A 27,419-nucleotide genomic window follows, 5' to 3' on the forward strand; every position below is an offset into this window, starting at 1 on the left:
CCCCCCCCCAAGTCGGAAACGCAGCTTGTCCCGGCGCGGCCAAACCGCGCCTCCTCAAGAGGCCGAGTGCAGGCCTGTGTAGACAGAGGCTGCACACCACGAAGGAAGAGGATGTGCGCGTGTCTACAAACTGAAAAAGGGTGATGGAGGAGTGGAAGGGCGGTGGCAGGCAGTTGTCCACTTCATCCCGTTGTCCAACGCGTAGCACAGACGTCTGACAAAATAAATGAGGTGGAAATGAATCAGTCTACGATCTCAAAACCTCAAAAGCTCCCTTTTCATTCCTTTGAAATCACTGAACAAGGAAACAGGAGGAGGGCGCACAAGAGTAAAATTTAGTTTTCGGTCGTCTGGTGTGAAGACAGGCGAGTGAGGGAAAGAGAAATTAAGAAATTAGTGTTAGCTTTTTTTTTTTTTTTTTTTTTCTCTTTATTTGTGGCAAAGCAACAAAGAAGAAAACGAAAAGGTTTGATGAGCTGGCCAAGGCGCGTGTCCCCGGACCGGCGGAGGGAGGAGTTCAGAGCATCCGGTTGCGTTTGTGAGTGGGTGAGTCTGTGATGACGTCGCTGCACGGCGCCGGGCCGCGCTTGCGACTGGCCGTGGCATCCAAGTGCAGCGCCATCTCATCTGCGATGAAGGTGTTGAGGTCTACGTCATGGAGACCATTTCTGCGGCGACCGAGAGACTGGGCGGGGTGCGTCGGGGACCCGGGGGCGCCGGACCGCACGGAGATGCCCGCCATGGCGCCACTCAGACCTGGAGGAGAAAGCGGCGCACGCAGAGGGAGGATAAACAAACTCCACTGACACATCCACGTCGGGGCTGCACAGTCATGGGCGCCATTTTGTGCGGGCTGGTTATTGACAATCAGTTTTCATATGTAAAGAAAGAACAATAAGCACAGTATACATCCGTATGTTTAGAAACTTAAATGTAATAATCGGGCATCCAAGCAAAACTTTTTGGACACAGGTCAATGTACAAAAAAACACCCAAGATCAGATAAGTTTGCATTGTTAAAACATGACCAACATCACTTTCCTAATACTGAAATATGAGATAATATAGGATTATTATCACTTAATTATAAAATGATTACATTCCGGCAGCCATTTTGTCAGTCTTAGCTGCCGCAAACTGAAAGGTCGTCCTCTAAGACGAAGGAGGAAACGTTGGCACCCACCGTGAAGCGCTATGGCCTCTCTGAACGGCTGCAGGTCCGTCTCCACAGAGTTGCCGGTTTCGGGGGTCGACGGCCGGCTCGTCGAGACCATGGAAACCCTGGGCGGGGCCCGAGAAGTCCGGGGGGGCACTTTGCCGCACAAAAAACTAATGAGGTCTTCTCGCCGAATGTTTCTCCTGCGCTTCTTGACCCAAGCGAGCACTTCTTTGTTCCTGCGCTGGAAACCGATCTGGATGCCCAGGTCATGGCTCCGCTGGTGCACCTCCACACTCTCTGGGGAAAGGACAGCGCAGAAGGTTTTTTTTTTTTTACTCCCCTTCATGTTGATGAACACCCTCCAGCCACACAGACATCAACCGAAATTAAAAACAACATGGTATTGGGAAGGAACTTGCCTTTGTAAAGGTTTGTGACAGCTGTGGCCGCATTCTGGAAAGGCACCCAGAGAGACAGTCCTTGTTGCTGACAAACTCTATCTGCGAATACAATTAAAAACAAAAGGAAATGAAACATCCGAGTTCAAATTGGTTCAATTATTATTCCGGTTTCCATTTCTTTGCTGAACGAGTTTGCACCGTCATCAAGGACACTTTTAAATATCATACTCTGCACATATTCTGTATTCTGTACGGTAACCGCCCAAGTGTGGTAGACACACACACACCTTCAATTTTGGAAAACGTCGGCAAAGCATCTTAAGGACACGCCTTACGAGTTTGACCAAACATGTTATTTAAAATCACCTTGGAAGCTCACAAACATCACAAATAACAGCACGGACATGTTAGTGCCGACCGCTCCATTAAAAACCACCAGTCGGGATGCTTCCCGAGGATCTAAAGAGCAGCATTATGGTCTGAACCACTGCAGAGACTCCACACATAAAGGCACAGTTCGTAAAAGTGTAGTAGCTACAAGGAACTGAGCTTTGACAGATTCAATTTGAGCTGCGTTGCAAACTGGAACCCTGTTGAAATCAGGGGAACGTACGTGTGGTCTCAGTCAGTTTCTATATTGATCTAGGGAGTTGTTTTGGGGGATTCGTAGCTTCGGGCTCCACGCTGACCTGTGAACACGGCAGGGTGACAGAAAATGCCATGGTCAAGCAGGACCGGTATATGGCAGGGTTACACCAAATCACATGGTCGAGCAGGACCAGGGGCTGCCAGGGTGTTTTCCACACCACACTCCCGTCAAACCCCAGAGCAGTAAACACTTGATCGCGACTCTAAAGGGCGATATCGTCCTTAATCCGTTCGCCATTTTGTCTGGGGAGCTTGTAAACAATGTAAGCGCCAACAACGAGGTCCAACTGTGTGTTCCCCAAAGTGACTTTTACCGTTCCCGCAACTCGTCACACGCATCCGCCCCGATGTGCCGCTTTACCGAGGGACTCCACCGTCAACACGAAAGTTGCTTTTTTTTTTTTTTTTGGTGGGGCAGTTCCCCCGGCGCATCGCCATTTTGACAAGGGAAACATTACTGTCGCCCGATGACTAAGCCAAGTTATACATTATTAGAACTTAGTAAAATAATCTGCTGTTAGATGGTCCTGGGACACCAACGCTGACCACGTCCCAGCCCAGTAGAGCCAGGGCAGGGGTTTTTTTTTTCCTCGAGCTAGCGCCGGATAGCATGTTAGCTTCCGTTAGCCCGCGGTGCTAACGCTAGCTCGACAGAGAGAGAGAGCCCCGGATAGCATGTTAGCCTCCGTCGCCTCCGCTTATCTCGGTGCGGACCTTTGTAGAGCTGCGCGACCGCGGTGGCCGAGTTCTGGAAGAGGTGCCACAGTTTCTGCCGGCCGTGCTCCGCGTCCACCTCTTCTTTCGGCTCGCCCTGCTCGGCCTCGGCCAGGCACTGCCGCTCCCACTTGCTGAACCAGTGCTCGGGCCCGTGCTCCTGGATCTCGGACGCCGCCTCCTCCTCGCTCCTCTCTTCCATGGCTAAGTTTAGCTAGCAGCGCGTATGCTACACCTCGCTCACTGTGCTGTTTTCAATTTGTAGAGCGGCTTCACCTCCGGTTTGCTGGGTGTATTTATCAAAGGCTCTACAATTGAAACTCTACGTTCCTAGCGGTTCATTGTGAACGGCTGTTTGAACGGGTAGAATTCACCGTCTCCCCCGGTGTCCCGGCGGAGCCAACGACAGACTGGAAAGCCCACTGACAACACCTCGGAATTTCTTGAAAACACGTAACCATGCGTGTGGCGGTGGCCACGCCCACTTCGCCCCGATCCGCGACGCCATTGGCTGAAACTGTTATCTTTAGGGCGTTTCCCCCGAGTGGAACTCGAAGCCTCATTGGACCATGTTTGAATATGAAAAGGTCAGAGAACGAGGCGAAAAGTACGACAAAGCAAATTGTAGAAATAGATCAAAACAAACAAAAAAATGTTATTATTATTATTGTTATTATAATTAATTTTATTATTATTATTATTATTATTATTATTATTATTATTATTTTGCTAGTACTATTCTTCTTCTTCTTCTTCTTCTTCTTCTTCTTCTTATTATTATTATTATTATTAATACTACTACTAGTATTATTATATATTATATTTTTTTTATTATATTATTGATATTATTATGATTAGATTATTATTTATGTATGTATTTATTTATTTTAAATATATTATTATTATTATTATTATTATTATTATTATTATTATTATCATTATTAATATTATTATTTTCTTCTTATTTCTTCTTCTTCTTCTTCTTCTTCTTCTTCTTCTTCTGTTCAAATAATAGTACTGATAATAGGGATAAAAGTATGAGTGGTAATAAGAGAATAGTTCTAGTAATAATGGTAGTACCACTAACAATAAAAACATTTTTTATTAAAGGGGACATTGTTCTTGTCCAACTAAGGAGCCCAGATTTATAATCCAGAGTGAATGTATTAATAACAAATTAATATTAATAACAATAACAACAAAAACAACAGTAATGGTTATTATTTGGGGTCCAGCCTTAATAGCCCTATTGTTACTGTTCGGCAGCCCTATTGTTATTGTTTGGGCGAAAATTCTCTGAATTGTGAAGCTATCTGGAACACCAACTTCGACATAGCACAAAAACACGGTTTCTGTCTTGTTTGAACCGCACTGTCACAAACATCTTGTGATTGAAGTTTCATCCAAATCGATCCACATACAGAGCAGATATTAGCCAAAAACCAACCAAATTTAGATCTATAATACAGAGCCAGTACATCTGACGCAGAAATATGTCCAACCCGGCTACAACTATCTGGAAGACATACTTCGGCGTAAGCTAGAAACACGGTTAAGGTTCAATCACTCTGTCACAAGGATCTTGTGGTATAAATTTAATCGAAATGGATCCACAAACGCAGCAGATATTAAGGGAAAACGGAACAAATTTGACCCAAAATATTCAGTTGGTCTTGAAGCAGCCACACCTGACCTGGATCAGAGTGGCTGCATTCCTGTTGCTCATTGGTTGGCGTAACTAGGAGCAGGTAAAACCGCCATCCCCACCCACACTCAGGAGAGGAGCCCTTGTCATGACATATGTCGATCTACTACTGGCTAATTCCAACTGGCCAACTCTCTACAATAAACTGGTGTTTACAACCCCCCCATCTTCTGTGTCTCTGGGTCGGAGGTCCCTGAAACGCCACTTGGGTGGCGTGTGGTAGGAGAAACTACCACAGACCACATCATATAATTTACTATACATAAACAGATTCAGATTGAGAATGTCCAGTTGGACCGTGTGCGGTTTGGAATTGGTCACTCTGTAGTGTTTCACCGTTACCAAACTATTGTTTTACGTGTATTTATATAGCTTCTTACCTGGGAGATGTCAGTAGATCTATTGTATTGGTATTTTAAATCTGTGGTCCACATTACTTTGCTGGATTTATGAAAAATTGAATAAAAAGTAGTCCTTAGACATTTGTCAGCGTGTCCACTTGAAAACACTGAAATGTGCGACTGAGTGATGCGTTCAAGATCCAGCGAAACGTCGGAAAAATAAAGGCTGCACAATGGTAATTACTCACAGAAATACTTCAACGTTTTTCGTGTTTGATGGTGACCTAACTTACTGAAAATGTAACCTAAGTAAAAAACTCAACTCAACTTAATTTGAAGACTCCAGAAATAAACAGTGTGCAGCATTGACTTTGACAGCGTTTACCTTGTTTTGTAATTTCTTGTCCTAATTTCCGAATTACTCTACTTTGGAACCTACAAACAATATTACGACTATAACTCAGCTATTTAGAAGAATTATCTAGAACTGACCTATCTTATACACTTATGTCAAAATTACTACTTAAAATTAATGTTTGACGTCTGGTTAAAATAGAAATGCTTCATACGTAATGTCATGAAAGTTGGATTCATGAAATTACATGGACGTCACTACGTTATGTTTATATGTCTCCAAGTCTGAAGGTTAGTCACAATATTCTCAAATAAAGTACTATGGATGTAACTCCACAACGTAACTCAACAAATTTAATGTTTAAACGCTTATTAAATTGTGATGCATTTCACATAAAACAAAAACTGTAATACATACCTAAAACAAATAAGCTGGAAACTGTGTATTGCTGCTCGGCAGATATATTTCTATTTCTATTTATATTCATATTTATTATTATTATTATTATTATTATTATTATTATTATTATTATTATTATTATTATTATTATTATTATTATTATTATCAACATTATTATTATTATTATTATTATTATTATCATCAACATTATTATTATTATTATTATTATTATTATTATTATTATTCATAATAATAATAATAATAATAATAATAATAATAAAGAATAATAATTCCTAATTATTATTATTATGTGGTGTGAGGCTGTTGTGGTTAACTGTGGTAAGCTGGTGTTTACATCCCCCCCCCCCCCCCCCCAGTCTTCTGTGTTTCTGTGTCGGAGGTCCCTGAACACACCACTTGGGTGGCACATGGTAGGAGAAACTGCCACATACTACTTCTACTAATAATAATAACAATAATAGTAATCAGCCTAAGCATCATCATTATCATCATCATCATCATGATCATCAGACACTTTTTATTGGTTAATCGAGACATTACAACACTGAACAAAGTTCAATGGGAGGTATTGCTGGACCCAATGAAACGTATCTTCTGTATGTGAAACTCTGGTGAACTGTCCAGATAAGATAAGAACTCCACTGTGGAGCTGAGCTGAGCCTCAAACACACCTCTCTCCTCCCGGCTGTCGGATCACTTTGGTTAAAGATGTCAAAGGGAGAGGAGAGCGGGCGCAATGCTGAGGAGTACTTCCAGGAGCGTGGTCCAACAGTGACATTTCACACTTTGCATTACTGTGTGAAGGAAAGCCATGGGTTGTGCTGCAAGAAAGGCCCCGAAAAATACATCCTTAAAGATGTGAGGTAGGATGCATGTGTGAGTATACAGTATTTGCAGCCATCAAGCGCTTCTTCCATGAAGTGTGTCCTTTTCTGTTCACGTGTTTTAGTAAGAACAAGTGTAGTAGAACCATTTAAGTATTTTCTTCCTTATTTATTTCTAATACATTTATTTTTTCTTACTTATTGTTCACTTTATTAATCACAATTTTATCACAGGCCCATGAGCTGCAAATTCATATAATTACAATCAAAACAAAACAAATTAAAGTAGTTAATGATTTGGTGAATTTGGTGAGCTGATGATTATTTACTAAATGACCAACCTATTTTATTATTTAATTTGTTACTTATATTTTCTTTTGACAATTTTTTTTTGCAGTGGTGTTATAAGACCTGGGATGAATGCTATCATGGGCCCCACGGGTAGTGGAAAGACATCGTAAGAAAGTATACACCCACACACAATCATATTCATAAATAAACACATTTATTGAAACAGGATTTATTATCTCTGTTTGTCAGGCTTCTGGATGTGATCGCAGGGAGGAAGGACCCGGCAGGTTTGACAGAAGGAGCAGTCTTTGTGGACGGCAAGCTCATCAACTCTGACCTACGGCTGACCTCTGCCTACGTAGTTCAGGTATAGACACACACACACACACACACACACACACACACATACACACACACACAGACAAATGCACGCAAACACACACACACATGCACTGAACTAGTTCATATCAAAGACTTTGAACCATGACTGACAAAGAATTAGTTCTCTAAAAAATGTTGAGATTGTGTTTCAGATTTCGCCACTCGTCAATACTGCCCAGAAAGTTGCCCAACGGGTCACCGGTCTGTATTTTAATCCACATTCTCCCAGGACGACATCCTCATGGGAACGCTGAGTGTGAGAGAGAACCTTCTGTTCAGCGCCAACCTGCGTCTCAGCCCTCTGCATCACTCCTCTGCGGACAAGAAGAGCAAAGTGGACGAGATCATACAAGACCTTGGGCTGACAGACTGTGAGAACACCAAGGTACCGTGATACATAAACATACAGCATTACACACATCTGAAGTAAAACTGTAATTAACAAGCATTGTGTGTGTGTGTGTGTGTGTGTGTGTGTGTGGGTGTGTGTTTGTGTGTGTGTGTGCATGCGTGTGTGTGTGTGTGTGTCTAGATAGGGACAGAGTTCCTGCGTGGTGTTTCTGGAGGGGAAAGGAAACGATGCAGCATTGGAATGGAACTGATCACTTCTCCCTCTCTGCTGTTCCTCGATGAGCCGACCACTGGACTTGACTCAAACACTGCTGGCTGCATCATCCGCCTTCTACGCAGGTACAAACTACATTACCAGTGGTGGAATATAGTGCTCAGACCTTTCACTTTGGTAAAACTACAAACCTGACACAATAATACTCCAGTAAAAGGGAAGGTACAGAACAGCACAAAATGTCATAATTTCACTCTCTTTTTCCCATTACTACCTGTTTCTTCATTGCACCCTTCCGATATGCTTCCAGACTGTCCAGGAGGGGAAAGACTGTCATCTTCTCCATCCACCAGCCTCGCTACTCCATCTTCAGGCAGTTTGACCAGCTCATACTGATGCACAGAGGGGAGGTGGTGTACTCAGGGGTCGCAGACGAGGCCCTGGAATACTTCACACAACTAGGTGTGTGTGTGTGTGTGTGTGTGTGTGTGTGTGTGTGTGTGTGTGTGTGTGTGTGTGTGTGTGTGTGTGTGTGTGGTTGTGAATTTAGATACCAACCGTTTTTGTTTTTTTTTGTACTAATTTTCCATGAAGCTGGAAGCTTGGAAAAAAAAGGAAAGTGAGCTTCTTTCTCGTTTTGGCTTTCGAAATAACTAAGCTTTTTCTTCCTTTTCCAATAGGATATTTTAGAATATCCTCTTGCAATATAAATATTGAAATAACCTACCTCCTCATTCGAAATGCTCGAAAAAAATGAAAATTCTATGACAATCAGGGAGGTAGATCTTGATCTGCTTTTCAACATGTTTTTCAACAAGATGAAATGACTGATCGTAGGGGTCTGAAACTTGTTTGGAAGACAGTATTTCAACTCCTGTCATATTAGTCAATCTACAGTATTAACAAGCATTTGATGTGTGTGGGTGCACGTGTGTGTGTGTGTGTGTGTGTGCGTGCATGTGTGCCTGAGTGTGTTTGTGCGTGCGCGCGCGTGCCTGCATGAACCAGGATACCAGATTGAGCCCTTTGAGAACCCTGCTGATTTCTTCCTGGACATCACCAACGGAGAGGCCAGGTCCACGTTGCAATCCCTCGCTGCAGGTGCACCTGCAAACGCACACCCACACACACTCAGACTCAGACTACCATAATCGACAGCGTCGCTGGAATCCCTCTTGGTTTCCTCCAACCCAGACGACGGTAGAAACCCCCTGGCACGGAGATACCGTGAATCCCCTCAGTGCCAGAACGTCCTGGGGGAGCTGGACCGCGTGAGACAGGCCATCGAAGGAGGGCCGATAACCCGAGAGGAGAAGGCCCACTACGTGACATCCTTCTGCTATCAGGTCGGTCAATCAGTGTGTTCCTGACAGGAAATAAGATACTAAAATCAAATAAAAGTTTTTGTAGTGAATCGTTACGCTCGGGAATGAACCTATTCTTTATGACGTGACTGTGTGCAGCTGACCCTCATATGACACAGATTTTATATTACTGGGTTTTACTGCACCCCGTATAAACGCGTCTATCTCATATCTTGACCTAACCATGACCTCAGAAACATTTATCTTATCTGGCTAAAACGGTGCGTTACCGTGTGTGTAGTGTACATGTGTGTAATCTTTTCACGTATGTGTGTGTGTGTGTGTGTGTGTGTGTGTGTCAGATGTGTGTGGTGTGTCACAGGACCGTGCTGAACACCCTGAGGAACCCCCAGACATCCTACGCCCAGATGGCTCTCAACATTTTCTTCGCTGTGCTGGTGGGACTCATCTACTACCAGATGCCGTTAACTCTCCCCGAAGCTCTTCAGAATCGGTAAACCCGCCCTCGCGTTTACCACGCAACCCAAAATATAAACAAATTGCGTCAAGCCATGATCATTATTCTGCCCTAAAAACCTGTTTAAAGCACCAAGACCACGCCTGGTCATTGTCATGAAACTTCCATAAAACGTGCCAAATGAATTGATACACATATTCACAGAGATTGTGAAATGATTTATTTAAATATTAACGAACACAACACGTGCTAGTGATGAATTTAATGTGTTACCGTGGGTCAGGTTTACATAATATAAGATAAGATAAGATTTGTCAGATGAGATAAGAAAATATCTCTATCTCTCTCTCTCTCTCTCTCTCTCTCTCTCTCTCTGCCTGTCTGTCTCTCTCTCTCTCATTCAACAGGGGTGGAGCCTTCTTCTTCCTTATCATTAACATGGTATTTGGAAATCTGTCTGCCGTTGAACTCTTTATCAATGAAAGGGCCATTTTCATGTGAGTGAGTGTGTTTGTTTCCGCACGTACGCTCGAGTGTTTTGTCGCGCAGGTTTTAAAGTCGAGCGGGCCTCAGTATGTAAATGTGGCACCTGTGACGGTGCTTGAAATTATGTGCGAGATAATGGTTTTTAATGGGTGTTTTGCTGCAATTTGCCTCCGGGGATGAATATAGTATCCATCCATCCATTAAATCATTATCATGCCAACAGCAGAAATGACAGAGACCGTCGAGTGCTTTTGAACGGAGCTTTTTCTCGACGCGTTGAAGAATCCACTTCAGTGCTGTTTCCTTCCCTGTGTGTGTTTGTCCAGCCATGAGAACTCCAGCGGGTATTACCGCACCTCCGTCTACTTTCTGTCCAAGATCTTTGCAGATCTGATCCCAAACCGCGTCATCCCCATCTTTGTCTTTTCAGCCATCGCTTATTACATGATGGGTAATTCTCACACACACACACACACACGTACACACACACACACACACATACATATGTACATGTACATATCAACACAGTGGAAGAATACATTTATATTTATACTTCGCAAATGCTAGAGTGATACACAGTTCAGGGTAAAAATGTTGGGAAATTAAAATCAACTATGTGTGGCTACCTTGAGTGTGGCCGTATTCTTCCTCATGTATATAAACTCAGTGTCCACTAATTTCCGAGGTTTGCAGGCAGTTCATTTTTGATGCCTTTTTCCTCATTTTGTACGCCTCCAGGATTGAAGCCGGCCTTCCCGGCCTTCCTGTGCTTTGTGCTGACCATGTCTCTGGTCAACCTCGCTGGGGTCAGTCTGGCCTTCCTGGTGTCGGCCAGTGTCTCCTCTTTCGCTATGGCCAACATCCTCATCGCCCTGCCCTTCGTCTTCATGATGGTGAGTAGAAGTCATACACACGCACCCACGCACGAACACACACACACACACACACACACACACACACACACACTCACTATCTTGTCCATGTGAAGGTTATTCACACAGATAAATGGCAACCGTTTATTTCCATCTGCAGGTGTTTGGCGGGTTTCTGGTCCATCTGAACAGCATGTTGAGCTGGCTCTCCTGGCTGAAGTGGATCAGCATTTTCGGCTACGGAATGGATGTACGACTACAGCGGGAAGCGGCATTGAATTCGGAACTGGAACTGTGTAGTGGAAACCGAAGAGAATTAAATCTGTTTTGAAATATCTTTTCTGCTCTTCCTGTGTCCGCCAGGCGCTGTACATCAACGAGATGACGGGACAGTTGTTCTACAGCAACACCACTGCGTGAGTGCTGCTGCACAACACACACGAAAACACACTTAAACACACACACTTAAACACACACACACACAAGCTCGCATACATTTATAGGAGCGTCTCTCTGTGTTTTAGTATCCCAGGGGAGCTGTTCCTAAAAGGCCAGGACATCAACTACTCTCAATGGGGCTTCTGGCAAAATCAGGTGGCCCTGCTGGGAATCGTCTCAGTATGCATGTTCCTGGCCTACATTCAGCTGCGAAGAATCAACCGATGGAAGTGACATCTGTTCATCTGTCTTCCTAATCTGTCCATATGGGATCACCCACAGCAATGCAGTATGCGTTAATCACATTTATTGAGGTCTTGAGGCTTAAAATCAACTTCGCTTGATACTGCAGTTCTAACAAATACTCTGACAAGTCTGTATGTATGTCTGTATTACTGTGCCAGTTGATTTTCGTCATATGATATTGCACAAAATAAATTATTTGTTTCTTTAGTTATAAATACACACACGCTCACTCTCGCTCTCCCCACCGCGCTCTCGCCCACGTACACATGTTGCAACATTTGACTCCTTCCTGGATAAGCTGTCAGTAAGCACACTTGGTCAGTGCACGAGGGAATGTGCAGCCCTACCAAATCTAAGTCTTTGCAAAGCCTCTTAGAGTAATAGCCGATCACAGAGTGTTTGTACTGCCACTTACGGTTTCCTCCATAAAAAAAGGTTCCATTTTTTTTAAATGACAGCTCTATCTATTTCACATTTTCAGGAGATTACATTTTGACTCCAAGACACTGATTAAATGAACAACAGAAATTAAATTCACATTAAATGCCTCTGAAGCAATATGCATTGATGACTTGAAAAACAAATTCATTAATATTTGTAGAGTAATATTTGCAGGTGTTGGGGCTCTTGGGGTTAATGTCGGTTAATTCTGAATGTTGTCTTAAAAAAAATCGAGATTGTTTCACATATGGAACATCTCATTAAGTTAATTCGACTGCAGAAAGAAACATCTTCATCGCAATGTGGATATGTAAAGGTTTGTTTCGTCATTTCAAATACATTTTTTAAAAGTAGCTCAAATTTCTATACAAGTTAGAAGCAAACCATAGACCACCGCCTTTGCTAATATGTACTAAATGGCAAAATGTTCACAGCTTCTACATTTATTTTCGGAGGGATCAAAAGGGGTTGCCATACGGTTACACACGATTCCCATTATCAAAAGTCGTGGATAATCCCTTGTACCTGGTACTTATTTTATGATGCATGTAGACGATAAAATAACAGTAGATTAAGTGAAAGTACAACATTTTAACTTTTCATTTTTATCATATGGAGCAAAGGCAGACATTCACATTTTTTGTAAAGAGTTGTAAAGTTGTAAAGAAGTTCGATTTTTTTTTAATCTTTATTTTACTACATTGAAACCAATTATTTTAATGCTAAAATTTAATACATTTTCTGCAGATAAAGTAATAAATCAATTGATCTTCTCAAATCTAAATTACAGGACGTTATGTGCATAGTTTCAGAAGCTGTAACAATGTAAACATCAAACATTGCAACAATACCATCAAATGAAATCCAAATTGAATATTTGGCTTTAGAACAGCATTTACCTGCAGAACATCCTTCCATTTAACAACTCGTCAGCTGGAAAATAGTAAATACACATGTTTTCTGCGCTTCATGTTCAGCCTTAAAAGCGGCAGCAACATTTCCGTTGAATCCCTCAGAAACTTTTCAGGCAGGCTGCATGCTTGTTTGGGCAACTCCCCACGGTGACTGGAGCATTTTCCAACCCACGGAGCCACTCCGTGCATTTCAGCACCACACGTTCATCAATCCCACAATCCTCCTCCTCATACTCCACATCATCATACTTGTATCGTTCGTTCAGAAGAGAGATTTTCACAAATGAGCTGATGTCCCCAGGTACCAGGTCATTATTACAGTTTTTGAGGGCGGCCCTGCTGCTGGGGGTGCTGTGTCGTGGTGCCACCTGATGCCTCTTGGAGAGGTTCTCCCGCTGCTTCCGTCTGGTTTCTGCGGCGGCGCCCGTCACGCCAGCTCCGGCTGCAGCAGCGTTTCTGGAAGGTGTTCTGCCGCGACGCTGCAGCAGCAGGACGGCTTCTGGCGTCAGAGTCAACGTGAAGCGAGCCTCCTCTGGATGCCTCGTCCTCATCTTCACATGGGGTTCGCTCTTCACGGAGGAAGAGTCGGGGCTCCTTTGGTTGTGCCGCTCCACCTTAGACATGGACTCTCCTGAAAGTGAGGTGGGGGAGAGTTCTAATGAGGCCAGTGACCGATCCCCGCTCTTCCCATGCAGCCCTGGCCCTGAGGCCTTCGCGCTGCCGGGCAGGTGACACCTGGGCTGGCTCTTCTTCCCCAGCTGCCGAAGGTTCAGCGCCAGCCGCTCCAACCTGCCCCTGTCCTCCTCCGTGGCCTTGGTGCTGGACAAGGCCATCGCTGAAACACTTTTGCTGGTCGGTACTGAGCTACACATAGAACGTGGTTGTCCGAGTGACACAGGGGGTACCAACGGCATTTTAGCAACGCACAGAAACAAAGTTAAGTCTCTCAGTGGATAAAACAGAGGCCAGCATTAAGGAGGAAAGCCTTTTGCTGAAGAACATCAGACACCCTGGTGCGGTGCTGGCCATAGAGCACAACAAGCGGGGATTTGGTTTTCCACCGGCCTGGAGCAGCCCTCGCCCATCCTACTGCTGTCAGTAGGGATATGCAGAAGCTCCGGTATGGTAACTGGTGGCGAGTGGGTGTGGCATGGAAACATTTCTACAGGCACGTGTCGATGGGCATACATGCGACCTTAGCGAGGGGTTGTCTTTACGCAATTAAAAGCTCAAAGACCTAGAACAAACCTTTCCTTCTAATCCTGCAGTGTCAACACTAAGAGCAAGTTAATGCACGTGGCTCTCACGCATGCACGTGCACGGTCATATGGAGCATTTCAACAGTCTCCCGCCACACAATTATAGTCATTCCCTATAATTAGTACCTGAACATTAAATGTTGAGCTGTGAAGCAGTGATAAAATCTTTGGAATGCTGCCAAATACTAAAAATACAACTTTTTATGTAGTTTGCCAATATTGATCTTCATTGTTCTTGAAGAAACCAAACACAAGAGACAGGAAATAATACAAAAAACATTTATTACATATTTTAGTATTCACAACCTGGCTAACATAGTATGTTTTTAAAATTGTAAGTGATAGATTCTTCTCCTCCATCACACAAAAAGTGATCCGTGCAGGAGCCAGTCCCCTGGGCCGATATTTCCTCAATAGAAATAGAATCAATTCACTGACAAATGGAAAGGAATGAGGACAGGGCCGCGGCTGAGGAGCCTCTCTGTGCGTATTAAGGTTGGACTGGTCAGCGGCAGCAAGTCTTCTTGTGTATGTGGATGACCCGGCAACAGCGAGGACAAGTATGACAGGTGTCCTTGAAATGTCTAATGAAAAATGGAATCAGGCAGCAACCCAGGACCAACCTATGGAACAGACTGTTTTAACAAGGTGTGTGGCCAGCATACAATAACAACGGGCTAATATAATGAAATATCTACAAGTGTCACCTCACCCACATAGTACAAATAGGAAGCACATGAGCCATGCACATGTTCCGATGGAGTAGGTGACGTGAGTGGTGACCCGAGCCTGACAGAACGGGCACGTTGTCAGACCCGGAGAGCGACACAGATCCACCTCGTGGCCCACAAACTTGGGAAGAGGAGGGGAAGGAGGAGAGACTGGAAAACAAAATGAAAAGACAGGAGGGGTCCGACAACTCAGTTTTTCATTAGATTAGATTCAACTGATGAGTGTGTGTACCTGTACAGCTGCCACCAGGAGAGAGCATTAGAGGTGGAGGTGGTGGAGGCAGAGGAGTGAAAGGTGGGTGGACGTGGTAGATCCTGACGTCCCTTGCTGCTTTGCTTTCCTCTGGAACATGTACATACATGGCCGCTGTTCGTTTAGAACCAACCTCTCAATGCGATTAAGGTTAGGAACTTGAAGTGTTTCCATTTCGTCATTTGCCAAAACACTGAGAGCCTCACCTGGTAAGAAGTAGGATGGAGGCGTAGGAAGGGACCCCATTTCAACTCTTACAACTTCTATGCCGTTACAAAAACAAATGTTTGGCGCGAGCGACACATCGTCTGCACTTCATCTCCCAGGTGTGATGGAGAGGTGATAATTGGACTCTTTTCTGATTGGTTAGAAATTAGGGTGAAGGCGGGTCACACACGGTTGGAACCGGTGGCAAAGCAAATAACTTTAAAACATTATTACTACAGGTTTTACTATCCCAAGCTTACCGGGTTGGTCAGGATCTGTGTGTCCGATACAATATATTTTCTATTATATATTTTTTAGTCATCCTGACTAATAATAAGACAATCCAGTGAAAATTTAAAATAGCCAAAGTAGTACGGTGCTTCTAATTAATAATGATTTATTTTATGTGACATGTTTTACATGACACAAGACTTTATCATTCTGATAACGACATTTAGAGTAGCAGTGCGTGGTAATGTTTCATTTATTATTTTACTGTATTTTGGAAAGATTTAATTCTATTTTTTTTGTTGTTGTAGTTCATGCCACGCGAGCAGAATTTGTTTAATGACTTTTATATTCCTTATGGCAAAATAATTTTACATACATGTAAATATTTGTTATTATATAAAAATATACTCAAGATATTACTGCCTGGATGCAAACAAACTATTTGAAATTCTGCCAAAAATATTGTAGCGGGGGCTGCTCTGTCTGTGTATTGTGCGTGTTCTGCTTCTTAAAAAAAAAAAAAAAAAAAAAAAGGGCATTAAACCGGAGGAAATAGGCGTCGACCCTGGGATCAGGATGCGCCCTTTTTGGAATCCAATGAATGCGATCAGCTTAATCCCGGCTCATGATGCCGCCGCAGCGGGCGCAGTGCGAACACTTCCCCGCGCGGCCGCCGGGGGCGCTGCTCCCCGCGCGGCCGCAGAGCGTGAGACGCCTCCCAGATAGTGATGAGAGCTTCGTCTCTTTTTCGGATTCGGTTCTTAACGAGCCTCTCTTCCGAAAAAAGAGTCGTTCGGTTTTTTTTTTGTTTTTTTTTACCGACTCGTCCTTGTGATTCGGTCGGTGTAACGCGCGGTTGTCATTCATTATGAGGAAACCGATGATGCCAAACGGTGGATCCCACAAATCCTTAAGCCAAGTTGTATCGAAGTTATTGATTTTTTTTTTTAAATGCAAATTGCGCGAATCACAAACATATCAATATACATATACAATTAATTGACTTTACTCAAAATTACCTTAAAACGTGCGCATTTTGGTGGAACGTGCAAGTATATAATGTGGCTTATTATTCAATGCAAGTGGATTGTTAATAAATGCCTTGCCGTCGTTTGTCTTTGTCGTCATTCATTATTTTCAGTGTTGTTGTGGGTTGAGGATCCACTCCCACTCGCTTAAACAACCCGTTCGCTACGGACGAATCCTTCGCGAGTCTCGCGTCGCTATGTGAGACAGCTTCCGCGAACGGGTTTCTTCCATTGAATGTAACGGCTAGCGTGATGCTAAGCTAGCTGACAGCTAGGGGCATCCACGGGTTCCGCTGTGCCGAGTTTACCGCCGAATGCTCCTGGTCGTCCTCGCCCGGCCGTCCTGACACCCCCCCCCGACATTCCCGGACGAATTCGTGTCGACTGCCCAGAGTCCGCGAATTCGAGTCCATTCCTCATTCGACCATAACCCGGCTAGCGAAGCTGAGCTCGCTGGCTTGTGCAGACCAGAAGGACCGGACCGACGAGGTAAATGAGCATGCTATGCTAGTGGAATGAGCTAGCGGCAGGTTAGCCCGTGTTCTTCGAGAGAATTGGGGGCAAAGGGGTGAGGCTTTGTGGGTGTGTGTGGTACGGTTGGTTCATTTTCCCGTTAGGCCTGACTGTCATTAGCTGCTTGACACACGCACCGAGCCGTATAGCTCAGCGTTAGCCACGGACGTATCGCAACCTGCGTGCGGGTCTCCGGCAACAGCTTATCTGTCACCGCTTTCACGTTGGCTCGATCCGGTGAAAATGTCGGACCTCGGCGTTAGCGCGGCTGGGCTTCGTTAAAGTTGTGCCGCCGACACGCACCGAGTTAAACCATGGTCCGCGGTGTTCTGTCTAGTTCCCAGGTCGACTTTCTGACCCTCGGAGTTCCACTTGAGGACCACACCCAGGCGACATGTCCCTGCACCAGTTCCTGCTGGAGCCCATCACCTGCCACGCGTGGAACCGCGACAGGACACGTAAGTGACCCGACGTATAGAGATGTTCCAGATGTTCCAGATGATCCAAATGTTCCAGATGTACTCTTACCATGATTTAGGGACAGACGCGTACACACAGTGTGTACAGTTCTATATAACGCCTGTGAGGTGAATCTCAGTTGGTTTTGTTGTGCATTGGCAATTTTCTTGAAAATAAGTTCACTATTAGGTTTGTTGTATATTGCAAATATTTTTCCATAATTGTTAGGGTTCCGCTGCGAAGTCAGGGAAAACTATTTTAATTGCTGGAATTCCTATAATAATATTAATTATGATCATTGTTTTAATTATTATTATTATTATTATTATTATTATTGTTATTGTTATATTTTTCCCCTCCTAGATTTTGTCCAATAACTCATCCATACGTTAGTAGCTTCCCGGGCCACGCGTGGACACGAACAATGGCACCGACCGGTCCATAGGGGACGCTATAACACGCGTTGTGAATCACAGGCTCATGGCTGCCACCACGTTAGTCCTAGCGAAGTGAAACTTGATACACATGCAGCTGGACATCCTCAACACCTTCGCCATTGGAACCTCTAATGTCCGCCGATCATCTCCATTTTGAATTAAAAACCTTCTGAAGAGCCTGTTGTATTGATGTGTTTTTGATGCTGCGGTGGCACAGTTCCCCTCTGGTGATGACTCATGTGACAAAATTATCTTGCTCTGTAGCAATCTGTGGAATGTAGCCTGGCAATCTGAAATGGCTGGAATCTATTCTCAGAAAATACATTTACTTGTACTTGTTAATATCCATTTAATAAACAAGTCCAAAGCTGTAAATCTGCTGGTGACTAATATCCTTAAATGTTTTTATTTTTACCTTATTTGTTGCAGAGATTGCTATCAGTCCAAACAACCATGAAGTCCATATCTATAAGAAAAGTGGGAACCAGTGGGTGAAGACCCACGAGCTCAAGGAGCACAATGGACACATAACAGGTGTGTAAACCCCGACGGAACATGATGAAATTATGAAAATGATCAAGATGAAATTGCTGCTATTTCTTTCTTCCATTCCCTATCTATAGTTATTTTTGTTCACCGGTGTCTGCTTCTTATTTTTAGGTATTGATTGGGCTCCTAAAAGCGACCGCATCGTGACATGCGGGGCGGACCGCAACGCCTACGTGTGGACTCAGAAGGAGGGGGTCTGGAAGCCCACCCTGGTCATCCTGCGGATCAACCGAGCCGCCACCTTCGTGAAGTGGTCGCCCTTGGAGAACAAGTTTGCAGTCGGCAGTGGTGCACGGCTCATCTCCGTTTGCTACTTTGAGTCTGAGAATGACTGGTGAGATTTACAAAACATCATGGACATGGTGCTCATAATACAGTGTATGCTGAGAGAACTGCTTTGTTTTCCACGCTGGTACACATAGTTCATGTACAGATTTCAGATATATCAGTGTTTCCCACAGAATTACCTTCTATTTATGGTGGTGGTAGCTATTTAAAAAATAATAATAATAAAAATAAATTTTTTGATCGGGTTCATTTTTGAGTCTTTCTATGAACTAAACCCATTTGTCCTTAATTACTTTTCACATGTTGCCTGTTAACAAATACCTGTGTAGTGAAAACTTCTACCGCCTGCCTCTTTTATGTGATTTGCTCAGCGACAATAATGTGAGATTGCAAAGAGTAAAATATATATATATATATATATATATATATATATAATTTTGTATTTCATTTTTTTGCGTGTTCATATCAAATATGAACACAATCATTGCTAACTTATCCTGATTGACCGTCTCCCATGCTATGTTCAAGGGTTTCTAGACAAACAAAACTTTTCGGTTGCTCTGCTCGTCGCTTCAGCTTTAGTTATTTCTAGGGCTCAACCTGACTCCGAATTCTGTCAGTCTAATTTAATTCGGCCCCGTGTGTGTGTGTGTGTGTGTGTGTGTGTGTGTGTGTGTGTGTGTGTGTGTGTGTGTGTGTGTGTGTGTGTGTGTGTGTGTGTGTGTGTGTGTGTGTGTGTGTGTGTGTGTCAGGTGGGTGAGTAAGCACATCAAGAAGCCTATCCGCTCCACCATCCTCAGCCTGGACTGGCATCCCAACAACATCCTGCTGGCTGCTGGTTCCTGCGACTTTAAATGCAGGTATTACTGTTGGACAAAGGCGTTTTAGGAGCGGGTGGGGAGGATACTACATGGTGGGGGAAACCCAATTCTCTCCCATTCCTCCCCCCGTCTGGCCTCACGCGCCACCCTTGTTTCCCTTCCAGGGTGTTCTCGGCCTACATAAAGGAGGTGGAGGAGAAGCCCGGCCCCACCCCCTGGGGCAGCAAGATGCCATTTGGGGCTGTCCTCGCAGAATTTGGAGGAGCAGGTCTGTGTCTTTATTATGTCTTTATTATTTTGTGACTGGAAGTATTATTCTCTTTGACTTGCAGTTACCCTTGGTTCTAAATGGGATGTGTTAAAGCAAAAGTGCTATAAACTTTGTTCGTGGACGGACTAATCATTACAGAGGAAACATACTAGGACAAATACTTTAGGTTAACAGATTATTTAATCCAAGGTTGTACAAGAGGAGCAGTTTCAGTGTAAAAATACAACAGAAAGTCACAGAGGAAATGCTCAATTTCTCACTGGAGAGCTGAGCTTTTATACAGTCTTCTTGCAGAGGAGAAGCCGGGGAGCCGCTTGGATGGAGGTCAGCAGATGTCAAGACACCCCTGCATAGATCATGCTGACATGACAGTTTCATTGATGGGGCAGTTTTCGTTGAGACTGACCATATTTTGATGTTTCCGTACTTTACGATCGAGACATGTTGCCTTCCTCCTCTTTACATCAAGGCACAGAAAGTGATTAGTTTATGTCCTTTTTAAGATATGAACTCTTACTTAGCCTTGAGAAGAAGAACAGAGTACACATATATCGTACAAGAATCTAAGAGAAAAACACCGCAATAAAATGGGAACTCTGCTTAGCCTACAGAAAGAGAGCAGAGTACATATACGTCATACAAGAGTTCATGTGAAAGGCACAGTAATATCTATAGAAATATAAAATTCTTATAACAGAATGCAATTTCTTGAATCTGTTTTTCTGCTCCTCCATTAGGCGGAGGTGGTTGGGTTCACTCCGTCTCTTTCTCAGCCTCGGGGAATCGCCTGGCCTGGGTGAGCCATGACAGCACTGTCACTGTGGTCGACAGCTCCAAAACCTCCAGGTACAGCACAATAGGCTGGACTTAACTATCCTCTAATGGCAGCAATGCTGGAAATTTATGTTGAATTTATCAAGCTGTGCTGGAAACAAGGCATTTCACTGAAAATGTTCACAACCACAAGGCTTGATTTAAAAAAAAAAAAAAAAAAAAACAAATAAATAAATAAATAGATAAATAAATAAATAGCCTAATGTTGCCTAAAGCCCTGAGGATATGAAGCATATTGTTGTAATCTTAACTTTAAATGTATAGGCTAAGTATTTCATTTACACCATTTTGCAGATTAGTTCAGAAGCTTTTGAGAAGTTTTAGAAGTTCTAAACATTAGAACCAATACATTATCCTAATACATAATTAACCACCTCTTTCACTTTTTTAAGTTAAAATGCACGTGTCTGTTTTCTCAGCCCTTCTCAGCTGAAGACAGAGTTTCTCCCGCTCCTCAGTGTGATGTTTGTCTCAGAGAACAGCTTGGTAGCGGCAGTAAGTCTCACATTTTACACTCCACGGCTGATGTGTTTGCGTGGACCGGCGTGGTCATGGCGGGGACCCCATTTTGTGTGTGTGTGTGTGTGTGTGTGCGTGTGCGTGTGCGTGTGCGTGTGCGTGTGCGTGTGCGTGCGTGTGCGTGCGTGCGTGCGTGCGTGCGTGCGTGCGTGCGTGCGTGCGTCTTTCCAGGGCCACGACTGCTGCCCGATGCTGTTCCGTTGTGACGACGGTGGAAGCCTGACCTTCTTGTCGAAGCTGGACCTCCCCAAGCAGAGCATCCAGAGAAACATCTCCGCCATGGAGCGCTTCAGGAACATGGACAAGAGAGCCACCACCGAAGACCGCAACACTGCCCTGGACACGCTGCACCAGAACAGCATCACGTAGGGCGCCTGCTCGTTAAGATTTTAGGATAAATATTTATTGACAGCATAGGCTAGAGCAGGGGTTCTGGGTCCGTTTTTGAGTGACCTCAGGTGTATACGTCCACTTCCACTTCCGCCAGAGCCGTTTAGAGCTGCTGTGCCAGACAAACATCTATCAATGAAGTGGTTGATTTTGAAAATGATTTGACCATAGCCCGTCCCTCCTAACATCCTGTGAATCCATCTGGTCCCTAGCCAAGTGTCTATCTATGAGGGAGACAAGAGGGACTGTCGCAAGTTCTGCACCACAGGCATCGATGGAGCGATGACCATTTGGGACTTCAAGGTACGTGGGTGTGCAAGCAGACCCTCAGCTTTGCACGTCAGGGTCTTGGCAGGTCCTTAAAATATCTTAAATTCAATTAATTTAATGAATAGGATTACATTTGAATAGGGTGTCACGATTCAGATTCAAAATGAGCGTTCGATTTCAAACTTTTAAATTGACAATCAGATTTGCGATTCTCCCCCTGTTTTTGTGGGCAATGTTGTCTGACATGAGCGGTCAAGACAAAATAAATGTGATCTGTAATATAACGTTATCTGAAAATAAACTGCGTGGCATATCGCTGAAGCGGAGCTTTTCCAGCTGAGCTGCATGCGTGCGGGTGGGGGGGCGAGCTGCAGGAGCTGGAGTTCGCAACTTGTGCGTTCTAATAATTTAAAGAAAAATGCACTCAGATTCAATAAAATAAGATATATTTTACAATATGTCCACTTCAGAGGGCAGAACAGAGTACCGGTAGCTTGTGAGAAGTCCTGGTATGTGCCCAATAATAATAATAATAATAATTATAATAGCTTTATTTATATAGCACCCTTAAAAACACAGTTTACAAAGTCCTTTGACAGAGGAAATAAGAGCAGAGTGTTCAGATCATGAATTTAAAAGGCAAAGGAACATTAATGAACAGGAATTAAATTAATTCATTAAATTGTAAAAGCGGATAAAGAGGCAATAAAACATTTATAAATAAATACAATATTATAATGAGAAATAGAAATGTAAATAAATAGATAAAGAACTGGAGCGACATCACATTAAAGCAGGTCTATAAAAAGGGGTTTTGAGAAGTGATTTAAAAGAAGTCACTGATTCAGCCGTATCTCCTCAGGCAAGTCGTTCCAAAGCCAAGGGGCCCTGACATAAAAGGTGCGGCCACCTTTAGTTTTAAGTCTAGACTTTGGAACAGCCAGGAGGGCCCCGCCCGCCTGAGGATCTTAAGGCTGCGCAATGGCTCATACGGGGTCAACATATCAGTTATGTAGCTGGGAGTCAGACCCAGACGTGCTTTAAAAGAGATCAGTCAAATCTTAAAATGGATTCTGAACCGAACAGGGAGCCAGGATTGGGGTGATCTGATGTCATCTTTTGGAACCAGTAAGAAGCGGAGCTGCTGCGTTCTGAACTAGTTGGAGGTGGGAGAGTGACTTTTGGTTGATGCCAGAACGGAGGGAATGTTTTTACAGTAGTCTAGTCATGAGAAGATGAGGGCGTGGATCTCTTTTTCCAGGTCGCTGTGGGATTGTATTGGTTTGATCCTTGAAATTGTCTCAGTTGAAGGAAGCAGGACTGGACTTTTTTTTTTTAAATTTGTTGTTCAAAGTTTATGTCAAATCCTGAGTTTCTAGCAACAGACTTAATATTTGTTGACAGTGCCAAGGTCACTCTCAATTTGACTGGTAGAATTTGGGGGAGTAAACAGTATGATTTCTGATTTTGAATTATTAAGCTGAAGAAAATTCGGTGCCATCCAACAATTGATTTTCATTGAGACAATCTACAACAGCAGCAAGGCTGTTTGGGTCACCAGGCCGCAGAGGAAGGTATGTCATCTGCGTAGCAATGAAAAGAGACGACGTGTCTTGGCCAGGAGGCAGCACATAGATTGAAAATAAAGTTGGATCTAAAATGGAACCTTGCATAGTTAACATTAAGGATATGATTTGGATTGTGATATCAAAGATAAGATAATAATGTTAAACGGAACATGCTGCTGTGATATGATGAGAAGAATTAGGGAAAAAAAAAAGTCAAATCGGAGAAGAACTTACAGAGCGGACGTGGAAGAGAAGAGACACCTGCAGTGTGTTGAAAAACTTTATTTTTTGAGTAAGCCGGATGATCCCGCTCACTGAAAAGAGACGACTCTTATGGCTCCCAGCCATTTATTTTATCTATGAAATATTTTGTTTAAATTTATCCCACTACAAAAAAAAACATTATTTATGATTTAATCTGACTTGACTCAAAGTTACTTATTAAGAAACAAGTGTTTTTCTTTACAAATCAAGTCTGATAGTCTAACAATGGCATCGCAATCAGTGCTGAAAAAGAACACATGTTTAAATCGATAATCCAACCGTGACACGCCAACCGCTGAACCTGAGACGATTTGTCTGAAAATCATTCAAATTGTTTTATTTAGCCATCAAATTTAACCGTCTTACCTGCGGACACCCTGCTTGACATTTTAGCTTCCAATTCTAAATGTTGTGTCTTTGTTTGCTTCCTTCTCAGAGTCTAGAAGCTTCTATCCAGGGCCTCCGCATCATGTGAACGAATCAACCGGCGCTGCGGCCTCACCCCCAGCCCCCACCCCCACCCCCACCCCCACCCCACCTGTCTGTCCCAGTGATGCAGCTAGTAACACATGACTCTCCACCTTTAAAGAGTGTCTGCTAAAGCACTGAACAGACCATAATATGCCCTCGTTCGCTTGGGCATGTACACTCACTCTTACACACACACGCACACGCACATGCACACGCGCACTCACACACACTTCTGAGCTGACATGTGACATCACTGTTGATTGTCTTTTGTTTGTTTTAAATGAAGGCTAACAAGGGGTCGAAGTGGGAAAGGTCCTCTGTAAGTGAAGTAAAATGTATGTTTTTATGTTCTCTAACCTCCTGTACCAAAAGATAAAACACTATAAGGTGCATTTTTTTTTTAAACCAAAATCGGACCATACTAGACCTCGGTTCACCCCCGACATGAGCTCTGAATATCAATGTTGTGTGGATAAGATACACTTGGTGTTGTTCTTTTCCAGGAAGTGAAGCTGTTGTTTGCTGGGTCATTGATATTCTGAGGTCATTTTGTTGGTTGACTGTGGAGAGCTATTTGGGAAACTGATTGTGGGAAGAGAATGCAGCTAAACCCTGTGTGGAGTCACAGCTGGCCAGCACTAGGCTCTGTAGCTATTACACTAAAACAATATAAGATGGAGGGTTTCTATGTAACAGATGAGCTAGAGGTGAAATAAAGATAAAATACATTTACAGAACAAAACATGCTGTTTTTTCTTGTTCTGTGTTTGTTGACAGAGTGGGATGTTAGCAAGTATTTGACACGGATGGCTATCTGTAAAGGGTGATAGAACACAATATTGCTCTTTATGTTGAATTATTCTGCTTTTTTTTTACTATTGAGAAAATTATCGCTCTGCTGCAGCTTCTCAGTGTGCTTAAATGCAGTCCAAAAGGGGCAGAACTATAAGCTTAAAAAGATTTAATCCCCTTTTCGAAAACAGGAAGCTCACAATGTTGTCACAATCTTTGGTATGCCGGAAAAAAATAACCGTCACAGACCATGCATTTTAGGATTTTTTTCTGCGTTTTATAGACTGTTTCGCACTTCGATGAATCAACTGTTTTTGTTACATCCGTGCTAATGTGAGACTACAAACAGGACGTTGCTTTGCTTCCTCTTTTTCACCTGCTATACCCAACATTACTTTCTTGATGTGCTACGGGAATTGCAAAAAGTAGTTTTAAATGTGCAATATTTCTGTTATTATTTAAGTTACTATTCAATACATGTTAAAAAAAAATACTCTGAAAACTTGTCACTATAATGTGAGTTTCCCATTTTAAAGGAGCTGTAAGTTACTTAAAGATTCTTTAAGGCTTAAAATGATCCCCATTTGGACTTTGCCTAAACATAGTGAGAAGCTGCAGCAGATTGGTAAGTTTCTCTATAGTTTGTGGTATGAACAGTAAATTATGGGAACCAACATTTTAATAAGGCCTGAGTTTAAAAATGTCAAACCTATCCTTTAGTTTATGACATAGGTGACTGTCACAAAGCTTCCTATGTCTTTGTTACTCAGTGTGACACAAAAACATCCTTATCAAAAAACATTTTGAGAGTGATGTTTTGCGACACACTAACAGCAGTTGCTGGAACATCAAATACCGGTTAAATTGTTGACAAGGATTACTTCACTTTTCAAGTTGTTGAGGGTGGAGTTAAAAGGTAAATGGAGAACTTATGTTATTTATTATTTTTTCAAGATTCATGAGGTTTATTCGTCACATACATATACATACTTTCATACATATATGCAGTGAAATGTCACTGCAACGCACCCGGTGATTACACACAATATGTCCTAGACTGAAGTAGCTACCTAAGAATTTCTACTAGACCAACTAACTGATTCCTAAAACGTAATGCAGTAAGTCGAATACTATAGAATAAAATGAAAATATATAGAATAAAATTAAATAAAATAGAATAGATAAAGGGAATAGGCTTATGTATATGGGGTAGACTTATGTATATAGGATAGGCTAATTATGTATATACAGATATGTGCATTAAAGTGGCATGTGAATAAAGTGAGGTAGTGTTTGTGAGATAAACAGCACAGTATACAACAGTACGGTGCAGCAATATGGTAACACTGAACAACCCAGAACAGTGACACAGTATGCGGTACAGTATGCTACATACAGTACAGTAAGGTAGTGGAGCCTATGTGTGTGTGGCTCAGTGAGGACCCCTGGTGAGGTCGGTATTGACAGTTCTTATGGCTTACGGGAAAAAAACTCTGTCTCTCTGTTCTCGCTGTGTGACTGCGGAGGCGCTTGCCTGACTGCAGCAGCTGGAACAGTCCGTTGTTGGGGTGATGAGGATCCTTCATGATCCAGCGGGCTCTGATAATACACCTCCTGGTGTATAAGTCCTGCAGGGAGGGGAGTGTAGTTCCAGTGGTACGTTCAGCTGAACGCACCACCCTCTGCAGGGCCCGCCTGTCCTGAGCAGTACAGTTCCTAAACCAGGCAGTGATGTTGCCTGTCAGGATGCTCTCCACTGCTCCACAGTAGAAGGACTTGATCCTCACCAAGGGCGCGTGCATCCTCGGTTGTAATCCACGCCTAAAGTCCAAAATCAGCTCCTTAGTTTTGCTGACGTTCAGGTGGAGGCTGTTGTCCTGACACCAGAGTGACAGGTCAGCCACCTCCATGCGGTAGGCCTTCTCATCGCAGTCGGTGATCAGGCCCACGACAACAGTGTCGTCAGCAAACTTGATGATGGTGTTGGAGCTGGACCTGGCCACACAGTCATGTGTGTACAGGGAGTACAGTAGGGGGCTGAGGACGCAGCCCTGGGGGGGGATCCTGTGTTCAGGGTGAGGGAGCTGGACATGTGCTTCCCCACCCTAACCACGTGGGGCCGGGGCTGAGAGGAAGTCCAGGATCCAGGCACACAGCGAAGTATTCAGTCCAAGCTCCTTCAGCTTGACAGCCAGTCTGGTGGGGACTATGGTATTGAAAGTTGAACTATAGTCAATGAACAGCATTCTCACGTAGGCCCCCTTCCGGCCATTCAAGTGCG

General features: G+C 43.5%; 3 protein-coding genes across 3 annotated transcripts; 2 read left to right on the forward strand and 1 right to left on the reverse strand.

Moving 5' to 3' along the window:
- Positions 1-314: 314 nt before the first annotated feature.
- Positions 315-3,339, reverse strand: hapstr1b (HUWE1 associated protein modifying stress responses b). The gene is made up of 4 exons (XM_079998672.1): positions 2,923-3,339; positions 1,579-1,659; positions 1,184-1,456; positions 315-756 (listed from the first exon to the last, which is right to left on the reverse strand). The coding sequence occupies exons 1-4, from the start codon at positions 3,122-3,124 to the stop codon at positions 518-520; spliced, it is 795 nt and encodes a 264-aa protein (XP_079854798.1). The 5' UTR covers positions 3,125-3,339; the 3' UTR covers positions 315-517.
- Positions 3,340-6,451: 3,112 nt separating this feature from the next.
- On the forward strand, positions 6,452-11,616 carry abcg2b (ATP-binding cassette, sub-family G (WHITE), member 2b; the record flags this gene model as incomplete). The annotated part of the gene is made up of 15 exons (XM_079999439.1): positions 6,452-6,606; positions 6,965-7,024; positions 7,108-7,225; positions 7,469-7,624; positions 7,772-7,929; positions 8,115-8,266; positions 8,813-8,905; positions 8,999-9,150; positions 9,471-9,622; positions 9,994-10,083; positions 10,399-10,523; positions 10,811-10,965; positions 11,105-11,194; positions 11,308-11,360; positions 11,469-11,616. The coding sequence occupies 15 exons, from the start codon at positions 6,452-6,454 to the stop codon at positions 11,614-11,616; spliced, it is 1,857 nt and encodes a 618-aa protein (XP_079855565.1).
- Positions 11,617-16,918: 5,302 nt separating this feature from the next.
- On the forward strand, positions 16,919-25,078 carry LOC307228658 (actin-related protein 2/3 complex subunit 1A). Its single transcript, XM_079998399.1, has 11 exons — positions 16,919-17,181; positions 17,543-17,663; positions 18,531-18,635; positions 18,762-18,984; positions 19,691-19,798; positions 19,924-20,027; positions 20,768-20,876; positions 21,284-21,359; positions 21,555-21,748; positions 21,986-22,076; positions 24,312-25,078. The coding sequence occupies exons 2-11, from the start codon at positions 17,600-17,602 to the stop codon at positions 24,348-24,350; spliced, it is 1,113 nt and encodes a 370-aa protein (XP_079854525.1). The 5' UTR covers positions 16,919-17,181; positions 17,543-17,599; the 3' UTR covers positions 24,351-25,078.
- The last annotated feature ends 2,341 nt before the right edge of the window (positions 25,079-27,419 follow it).

This window comes from Zeus faber (genome assembly GCF_960531495.2).
Source record: "Zeus faber genome assembly, chromosome: 4".
In the NCBI taxonomy this organism is placed as follows: domain Eukaryota; kingdom Metazoa; phylum Chordata; class Actinopteri; order Zeiformes; family Zeidae; genus Zeus; species Zeus faber.